Source organism: Pundamilia nyererei, unplaced genomic scaffold (genome assembly GCF_000239375.1).
Source record: "Pundamilia nyererei isolate P.nyererei 1_Seehausen unplaced genomic scaffold, PunNye1.0 scaffold00763, whole genome shotgun sequence".
NCBI lineage: Eukaryota > Metazoa > Chordata > Actinopteri > Cichliformes > Cichlidae > Pundamilia > Pundamilia nyererei.
Genome location: NW_005188164.1, coordinates 46,274 through 56,573, shown reverse-complemented (window position 1 = coordinate 56,573; position 10,300 = coordinate 46,274). Strand labels below are relative to the sequence as shown.

The window sequence follows — 10,300 nt, the reverse complement described above, 5'->3', positions numbered from 1 at the left end:
TGTATGGACAGACTGACTGTTTATATTTATACTACAGGGGCAGATCTTGTGTCTAAGTCAGTGACCTCTGTTCCTTATGTGTACTACATAAGTCCACTCCCATGCTGTACTATTTCACTATCATCTCTCTATCACACAAATAACTAATACATACAGCCTGAAATTTCAATTCAACAATATCAGAGAATTATAGATTCTTTTGTTTTTCAAAGTATCTATCATATCTACCAGATATGGTGTCCAACATTAGAGGTATATCATTCCTTTGGCCTCTGTATGATCCTGTTACACAAGATGTCATTTGTAATAGATCCAACGCGATATCGTAGTTTACTTAAGTAGATAAGAGACCAGGCCCCACCTCACATTGACCTTTGTCATATTATCATCACATTTCACTTTTGGCTTATGTGTCCAACGTTCATAAAGTCTTAAAGGAATAAAAGAATTTTACATTGAAGACTATACATACTCGTAGTAATTTATACTCATGGTAATAACAGCTGGGTGATGTTTTATGTGCTCGTGAGGTCTTTACTGATGAGACGCAGGACTTTAAAATTCTTTAAAACCTTGGACATCTTGTCCTTGTCCACTGGTCTAATCTGTTTTAGGCTGTGATTGTCATACTGTGACCAGACATAGCCTTCTTCTTCAACCCCAATGATTGGGAAAATCATGTAGGAATAAAAAGAAATGTCAGTGTAAATCATGATATGGTCCAGAGTGTCGATTCTGACACACAGAGGCCTACTAGTGGGTCCAAGGACAATTGTAGTACTCTGTCCGTACCTTTCCACATGAGCCTCGTGCATCAGGAGTAGTCTTTCAGCCTATGTTTGCAATGTTATTTTACCTTATCTGTTCTGTACTCCAGAACTTTATTGTTAGAACAACCTACAATGTCCACCCATCTCATTATTAGTTTTTTTTTTCTTTCTGTGTAAAGGGCTGTAAGACAAACCTTTAGTTTTGTTTTCAGTCTTAGTCAGGCATGCTGTGGCATTAAAGATATGGATTACGGGAATTCTTTTAATCAGTGTATCTTTATTATCATAGTTTATGGGTTTGAATACTCCAATGTACTTTAGAGGTATGAGTTGGGCACGTAACTTTGAACTCTAAATATGATAAAGGTTGCACCTATAGGGTAGTTTCTGGGCATTTCACTTCTGCTTCACAGAGAATTTGTCTTTTGTGAACCAAATAGTTGCTCATCACCACTTAACTGGCCACGAGTGTGTTTGCATGTGTGTCTGTGTTGTATGCTGTCGCCAGGTTGCAGTGAAACAAGATATATAATATAGAATACAAACCTAATAATGGCATTACCAACACCAGGAGATCCTGATGGTGCAGTATAAGAAGATGCAACTAAAAAGTTAAAGATGAAATTAATCTAAATAGATATATACACTACCAGCCAAAGGTTGGACACACCTTCTCATTTAATGGGGTTTTTTCTGCTCCACTTTTTAACCGCACCTCCGAGTAGAGCCAATATTAATGCCACACAGAATTCCAGTACCAGACACATCTCTACATGAACTGTTCTGGGGAGACAGCGCAAATCAGGCCTTTATGGTCAAATAGCAGCTAAGAAACCACAACTAAAGAAAAGTAGCAAGCAGAAGAGATTTGTTTGGGCTAAGAAACACAAGGAATGGACATTAGACCAGTGGAAATCTGTAATCAAAGTAATCAAAGCAGTGGGTGGCTATTCTGAGGAATCTAAAATATAAAACATCTTTTGAGTTTTTGTTTGTTGACACTTTTTTGTTTACTACATAATTACATATTTCATTCATACTTTAGATGCGTTCAGTGAGATCACAATATAAATAATCATGAAAATAAAGAAAAAAACATTAAATCAGAAGGTGTGTCTAAACTGACTGATAGTGTAAATATCCAGTAGCCATTGGAGCCGGATAGCAGTGGCTGGGATGTGCCAGGTATTTCAGTGAAACTGAGTTTCAATAGTGGGACCATAAGATATCTGTAGGCTAATCTGATTAAACTTTGTCTCTCGTCTCACATTCACAGGTTAATGCAGTTCAGCATCTGTCAGCCAATAAGGAAGTCAATCAGTATAAGTTTGTAAGTAAAGGTAGAGGCAACCAAATGCAAGCACAGATAAGCGAGGGACATCAAACACTTAGACTTGAGGATCTATCCACCTGTTGCACTTCTATTTCTTGCCAACATGAATGGTAAGTTAAGTTTGTTTCTATTATCATCCATGTACATTTGCAGCTACTTTATTCACACAATATATTTTTTCCAGATACTGCAATACAAATTTTATTTGCATCGTTGTGACTAAAGTTGTGTTAATAATTCAAGAAAATAAAAGCAATTCTATCAACTGTGCTAATTTATTCTATGTTAACGATGTATTCTTTTTTTGTTGCTTCCAGTTGGCTCACATTATGCAACATTATGCTGTGTCCTAGTCTCAGGTTATTTAATAAATATCCATAATGATGATTCACTCTGGATGGTAAAGTGCAGTATAAGGAAAGCTGGAACTATATTATGCATTGTGAAGAGGCTGTGGCAATGTAATCCCAAGATATTATATGTAGGTAATGTGTAAGACATAATGTCCTACATTTCTAGTTCTAATTTCTATGAACTTTAAATTGTCTCTATAAACTTGACAGAGACATTGATAATATACTTTTACAGCAAGTGAGCAGAGTGTAATATGATTACTGACTGAGACTTTCATGCTTGCATGAAGCATTTTTGCCTCTGAGGAATAGAGTTGAAAAATAACTTGCTGATAACAGTTGCAACATTAGAAATGATGCAATAAACAAAATGGTAAAAACTAAAAAAATACTCTGAAACCTTTTTTTTTGTAGTGCCACCAACACGGAGGATTGTCCTCCTCGGGAAAACGGGAGCTGGAAAAAGCAGTGTTGCAAACACTTTATTTGGAGAATCCACGTTCAAAATGGGCCATTCCCCTGACTCAGAGACGAGCTTTTGCATTTCCAAGTCCAAACTCATTAACAGAAGATCCATAACTTTGGTTGACACGCCCGGCTTCTTTGACACAAGTGGATCAGAAGAGGACATGAAGCCCAACATACTGCAATGTATTGTTGAGTGCGCTCCTGGTCCTCATGCCTTTATCGTTGTTCTTAAAGTGGAGAAATTCACAGATCATGAAAAGTCTGTCATCGAAAACATGTTCCAGTATTTCTCCAAGGAGGTTTTACGATATGCTGTAATTCTTTTCACTCACGGTGACCAACTGCTGGAGGAAATGAAAATTGAAGAGTTCGTCAGTCAGAGCAAATGCCTGGCTGATCTCGTTCAGAAGTGCGGAGGCCGATGCCACGTTATAGATAATAAATACTGGAATAATGAGGCAAAGAATGAATACAGGAGCAACAAGTTCCAAGTGGAACAGCTTCTCAAAACCATTGATGATATAGTGATGCAAAACAAAGGTGGATATTACACTAATGACCTACTACAAGCAATAGAGACAGAAATACAGAAAGAGGCAGAGCGTATTAAACAAACATCAGAGACTATGTCTTCAGAAGAAGCCAGGGATAGAGCTAAAAGTGGAGTCTATAAACAGCGTGTGGCTAAATTTGCATTCATCGCAGGTAAAGGTCTGCTAATTGCAGCTTTGCTTGGTGGATTGGAGTTTGTTGCACTTGTACCTCTAGCTATAAAAGGAGTCAGTACAATCAAACAAGCAGCAAGGAAGAAGAGAATAGAAACAGTGTCAAAGGAAGAAACAAGTACAGGAGTAACTGCGGTAAAGGCAGGAGGAAAAGCACAAACACAGTCAGTATCTACACCGAATAAAGGATCTCCAACAAAAGAAACAGCAGTGGAAAGGAGCGTCGCTGGAGCAAAAACGGGAGCTGATATTTTCTCAAAACTACTTAAAATTTTTAGGAAGACAAATGAAGAGGAAGTGAGCGCATCAATAACAGACGAAGCAGCGACACTGGAAGAAGAAGCCGAAGATGCAGAAGCAGAAGATGGAACAGAAGAACTAGTTGAAGAAGAAACTGGGACTGCAGAAGTTTTACCAACTATAGAAACAGATGTGCCAGTAGAAGAAGAAGAAACTGATGAAGGAAAAGTAGAAATGACACAAGAGATGACAACATCAATGACAGGAGAAACACCAGAAGTGGCAGCAGTACTGGCAGAAGGAGAAGGAGCAGCTGCGTTGACAACAGCAGTCGAAGAAGAAACAGTTGGGGCGGTGCTGTCAGCAGCAGAGGAGGCGGCTGAGGACGTAGCGTTGTCTGCAGTGGAAGAAGCTCTTTCAGTAACAGCGGTGGTAGAAGGCATGGCTGAAGCATCAATTGAAGGAGTGGAAATGGAAGTAGTAGAAGGAGCTGCTGGAGTAGTTGTGGAGGCAATAGATGGAGTAGTACAAGTGATGGATGTAGCTGTTAAGGTAGCTGAAAGCTGTTGCGTACAGTGAATTAACCTGTACCAACAGAATTTCTGCTTTCAGCGATTCAACTCGACTATTTCTATTAAAATTATTGTAACACTGGCAACAATGGTGTAATCACTTACATCCCTGTAATGTTTGGTATGAGTTATAATATAGATCTAGTTGAGGCTGGCTCTTAATTAAAAAAAAGAAGCAGTTAAGACATTGTTACTAACATTTTTGGCTTTACTTTTGTGTTTTTAATATGGATAGTGTTTCAAATACAGAGATTTAATTTCTTCTTCTTTTTTGTTAAATATAAAACTATTGATTGTATTAATTCTATCTATTAAGAAAACATGATCTGGTTAGGCTGGGAAACATTATAGCAGAGTTTTCCTTTAAACCATCTCAAGGATTTTTATCTAGTAATGACAGAAATAATTATATTCTTAAAATGAAATTTTAAGATTACATTTTTGATGAAAAAATATAGTTAAAACAAGCAAACGGTTATAAAAGATCTGACTTGAGGGCGGATCAACCCTGGAGTCTTTTCTTGTCTGGGCAACTAATATCACAGGTGCATTAAACTGTGTCTGTCCTGTTTCTCCACACTTTTACCTTCAGTTTTCATCTTCTACAATTTGTCAGATTACAGCTGAATAATTAGATTTAAAAACTTCAAAAATGCATTTAAGCTGGGTAAATGATGACCACAAAAAGTATAAAAATAAATGATATATTTTGAACTTCTATTTCATTAATAATGATGATATAGTTTGTCATTTTTTTTTTTATTTCTTTCCTTCCTGTTTTGTTAAGGTAAACATGTTGGTCAGCACTGACACATGTTCATTTTCTTCACTTAGGTGGATTCAAATTAAAACTCTGTTCTTTATTTCCATGTTGCCATAGTGAATCATGGTTTATTATTGATTTTATTTAGAGGTCAGACATTTGTAGGTCTGTTGATGTAACAAAGATTACTCAGAGAAGGGAAGTTATTAACAAGAAAAGAAGCACAAATAGAGGGGGAAGCTCAAGCAATATAAAGTTGAACCTGGGAGGACTCATTAACTACAAGTTGTAAGAAGATGACTTGGCAACTGTTGTTTCACTAATTTGTGCCTTCTTGTCTCCTCGTCCTGCTGCCTATGAGGGAAAATTTATCTTCAGCGTGTCTTGCTATAGTTTATCACAAGTTGTGAAACTGATATGGAGGACAGAGGAAAGAGGATGCATGCTAGAGGAGCTATAGTTGTGTATGCACAGGTGTGTGTTTTATTGAAGTGTTTTGGGGTTGTTTTAACTATAACAGAGGTGTGGCACAAAGCTGGAATGTACCAGTCATGGTGGGAGGATTCAGCAACCAGACCTTTTTACCTAGAAGTCATTTCATTATTTAAGATCAAACTTTGTACCCTTCACTGTTCCTCTTAAACTTTCTTGTCTCTTTGTGCTTTGTTGTGAATTTAACTGAAAATTAATCTAAATAGTTGTTTAAAAATACATATATTTAAATGTTGATCAACAACCTGTCATTTCTTAACTAGTGAATTTTTATTTTTATTCATCACCTTTTGGGAGAAATTATTAGAAGCATCCTGTTTTACTTTAACTTTAGCGTGTGGGCTAAAAGTAATCGGTATGTTACTGCTGCTTAGAGGCTGCAGAGCAGATAACCTGTAACTCTGATGAAGGAGCTGTTCTGATAAAGTGACGCAATTATGGAGTATTTTTAAAGTCTCCTATTCCACATCCTCCAACGAAACTCATCACTTTAAGTGTAACTGAAAATGTTCTCTGATGTGAAGCTCACAGTGAGGCATTTAATGCTGCGTGTTCCAGAAGCAAGCAGCTGCAGTGTCATTTCCAATAAAACAAGCCCAAAAAAGGAGCCTGTGTCTGGTGAATGTTCTGATATCCAAAAAGAAAAATCTTCCACTTGAATGAAAATTTGTTGATGTTTTCAGACATGGCCCTCAACTTACCAAACCACCCCCCTGCAACTGTATCTCTGTTCTTAAAGTGGTAAGCACCTATTTTATCTCCTAATCACAAACAGTGCAATATGATTGTCTTGGCCCTCAGTAAACATAACTGAAATGTGCATATTATTACTCCTGAAATTATCAACAACAAATCTCTATGAAATATTAATTAAACATGAGCTAAATATTAAACTCAAAATATACAGTAGGGATTTTGCGCCTACAGCAGCTGGTGATGAGAACGTGTTGCTCAAACAAGAGTCCCGCTAAGATCCATAGAGACGCAAAAGGAGTCTCAATGATTAGAGTCGTAATTACAGTGAGTCACCACTAGATGTCAGCAGATCGCAGGATTTCTTTTCCCGAGACGTAATTCTGTTAAACTTTCTGTGCCATGATGACATCCAGTTCAGCAAAAAAGTAACTTTTATACCATTAAAGTTATTTTTCATCTCTTTTATTAAGGCTTTTCTACTCTAAAGTTTATATTAAAACTAGCAGTAGCACTCACTGGCCTATTTATTAGGGACACACGGCAGTGTGACTGTGACATAGAGATCAAAAAAACTTTAGACATCAAAAATTCAGACGGTTTGGTTAAATTACATCTCTGCCTTGTATTACTTGAAGTGCCAGGTAGCTTTGTGGTCACTTTAAAAATCATTCTATCTCTTAAAGTCTGGCCATTAGTGAAAGGCTACTGTGCAAATATTTACACTCATTTTACCTCAATGCCAGTCACATTGTGTCTTTTCTTCATACTGTAGGTATGTGTAGGAGGTGTAGGTATGAGTCTGAAGGTGCAACCACAAATAAAAATTCCTTTGATTTTGATAATTCTAGGTTTATGAGAACACATCAGTTTGCTGGAAGATGTAAATTACATACTAATCAATGTATATTCATAATTACAATACTGTACTTAAAAAAACTACTGACATCTATCTTTTATCTTTAAATACTAAAAGAATGATGTATTTATTTCTTTATGTGTACATTTATGTATATTCAAATGTACAAGATAAAATCATTTTGGCCAGAGGCTATTAGGTCTTTTTCTTAGGTAGCCACACCCATGTGTGCACACATATCATAACTTACAGCACTAGAAAACAATCATCATTTGCTTCATGTAATGCTAATGTCTGCAGTATATTGCCTCACTGGGAAATGAGGAAATAACACAAGAATCATATCAGCAATCATATCTGTCCCGCATTTAGCAGGTTAAACTAAAATAAACAATAAAAGACGAATCAAATAGACCAATACGGCAAGGCTGGGTTGGTCGATTTGGTAAAGTAAATCCGTTGGGCATCTTTCTTTGCCTTTAGACAGTAATTCTGATGGCAAAAGGGCAAACGGGACAGGCAAAAACAAAAAACAAAAAAAACGATCATATCAACAAGAGAAGAAACACCTTAATTACCAGCTTCTCAGCTGTCCCCATCCTGTTCCCATGCATTCGTGTATGTATTTTTTTTTAACATTTACATTAACTTTGTAAATTATTTAAGTTTAATTACGGTTTAAAAAATTAATAAAAAAAATTAATAAATAAAATACATAACATTTGCAGGGAACAGTGGTTATTGTTTGCTTTTTATTTTTACATTTGTCATTATTTTAATGTATTAATTTTTTTTTTAAGTGGCGTTAGCAAGCTTTTATAACAAAACTGTCACATAATAATTGGTTTAAGACTTGCAGAAGTTGAAGCCCCACCCCACATTTCCCTACGTTTCCTTTCAATTAGTTAAAAACTTCGCTGTGCACCTGTGGATTTCATCCAAATGGCAGAGAAATGGCAGCAGCAGTGTGCCGTCGAGTTGGACCTGTATCAGCTTTACTGCTCGGTATGTCTGGACCTACTCAAAGATCCCGTCACCATCCAGTGTGGACACACTTACTGCAGAATCTGCATCGAGGGGTTCTGGGAGCAGGAAAATGAAAAGGGAACGTACAGCTGTCCTCAGTGTAGGGAGACCTTCAGTCCAAGGCCTGTCCTCGGGAGGAACACCATGCTGGCTGAGGTGATGTATCCACGGTGCTGCTTGGGAAAAAAGAATAAAAAAAAAATCCGAGTTAATTAATGTACCCTTTTTTTTCCTTTTTTTTTTTTTTGCTTGTTTTGTTAATTAAATACACATTTACGCCTACCGGTCACGTGGTTAGTGCCGTGTTTGACCCACTCCTTTCTTCAGACCTGCTTTAATTCTTCGTGGCACAGACTCAGCAAGGTGCTGGAAACATTCCTCGGTGTTTTTTGGTTCAACATTTCGTGACAGTATCACACAGTTGCTGCAGATTTGTCGTTGATGTCAGGTTTCAGCTTTGTGCCATGATCTGCAGCTATCTCTCAGATAAGCTCATCTCTTACTAAAGGACACGTGGCGTGTCAAGAAAATATCCCCAACACCATTAAATTATTAATTATTAACAGCAGTCTGTATTCTGGTGTGGTTACTGCAAATTTCAAACATGCAGTTGTGCAGCCACTGCTTAAGAAACCAGGCCTTGATCGCACAGTTTTAACCAGCTATAGGCCTATTTCCAAGCTGCCTTTACTTTACAGGGTTTTAGAGAAAATAGTTTTTAGTCAACTGAAAGACTTTCTAGATGATAATGGCATCTTTGAGGTTTTTCAGTCAGGTTTTAAAACCCTTCACAGCATTATTAAGGGTTTTTAATGACATCCTTCTGGCATGTGATTCTGGTAACCATGTTGTTCTTGTCGTGCTTGATCTAACTGCTGCTTTTGACACCATAGACCATGATATTCTAATTTAGTGATGTAGTGGGTCTTGGTGGCACTGCACTCAATTGGTATTAGTCTTATTTGTCGGATAGAACTTTCTCTGTCAGCCTTCTCAGAGTCAGAATCATCTTCTGCTCCTCTGTCACGCTGTGTCCCACAGGGCTCAATTTTAGGGCCACTGCTCTTTTTATTGTATTTATTGCCTCTGGGCTCCATCCTTAGAAGGCATGGGATCACATTTCATTGTTATGCAGATCTCTGCAAAATTTATTTGCCACTGAAGCAGAAAGATGGCATCTCCATAAAACCTCTCATGACATGCCTAGATGACATTAGAGCTTGGTTGGCTCTAAACCTTTAAAAGTTTAATGAAAAGAAGACAGAGTTGTTGGTGTTTGGACCCAGTGGTCCCTGCGAGTCCTCCTCTGTAGATTCGGGACCCCTGGAAGTTTATTTTAAACCTGTTGTTACTGACCTTGGTTTTAAGTTGGATAGTGATTTTTAAATTGGACAACCAAATCAGAGCAGTGGTGAAGTCCAGTTTTTATCATTTAAGGCGACTGGCAAGAGTAAAATCTTTTCTTTCGAGGCAGCACCCTGAAACAGTGATCCATGCTTTTATTTCTTCCCGCCTGGACTACTGTAACTCACTTTATGTGGGGGTCAGTCAGTCATTGCTCTCACGTCTGCAGCTGGTTCAAAATGCTGCTGCACGACTCCTAACAGGAACTTGTAAAAGAGAGCATATAACCCCTGTCCTAGCCTCACTGCACTGGCTGCCTGTGTCTAATTTTAAAATTCTGTTTGTTTTTAAATGCCTTCACAATCTTGCCCTGCCTTACCTCTCTGAGCTTTATCTCCACACACCATGTCGGTCTCTCAGGTCACCTGACCAGCTGCTCCTGGAGGTACAGAGATCCAGGAGGAAGCTCAGAGGGGACAGGGCCTTTTCTATCGTGGGTCCAAAATTATGGAGTACTTTGCCCTGGCACGTTAGAGTATCCTTCACTATCCACTTTTAAATCACGTCTTAAAACCCACTTTTAATCTTTGGCTTTTAACCTCAGTGAGACTTAGTTTTCTGTGGAAATTAAATTAGTTATTTAATTCATTATTTTATTTTTT

The 10,300-nt window shown here is 37.7% G+C and overlaps 1 protein-coding gene across 2 annotated transcripts in view; it reads left to right on the top strand.

Moving 5' to 3' along the window:
• The first annotated feature begins 8,142 nt into the window (after window positions 1-8,142).
• LOC102209548 (E3 ubiquitin/ISG15 ligase TRIM25-like) overlaps window positions 8,143-10,300 on the top strand; it is a 6,303-nt gene continuing 4,145 nt past the window's right edge. For both annotated transcript variants that reach the window (XM_005754936.2, XM_013908004.1), the window contains exon 1: window positions 8,143-8,450. In XM_005754936.2, the coding sequence (XP_005754993.1) occupies window positions 8,211-8,450 (240 nt within the window). In that variant the 5' untranslated portion in view covers window positions 8,143-8,210. The remainder of the gene's footprint in view (window positions 8,451-10,300) is intronic.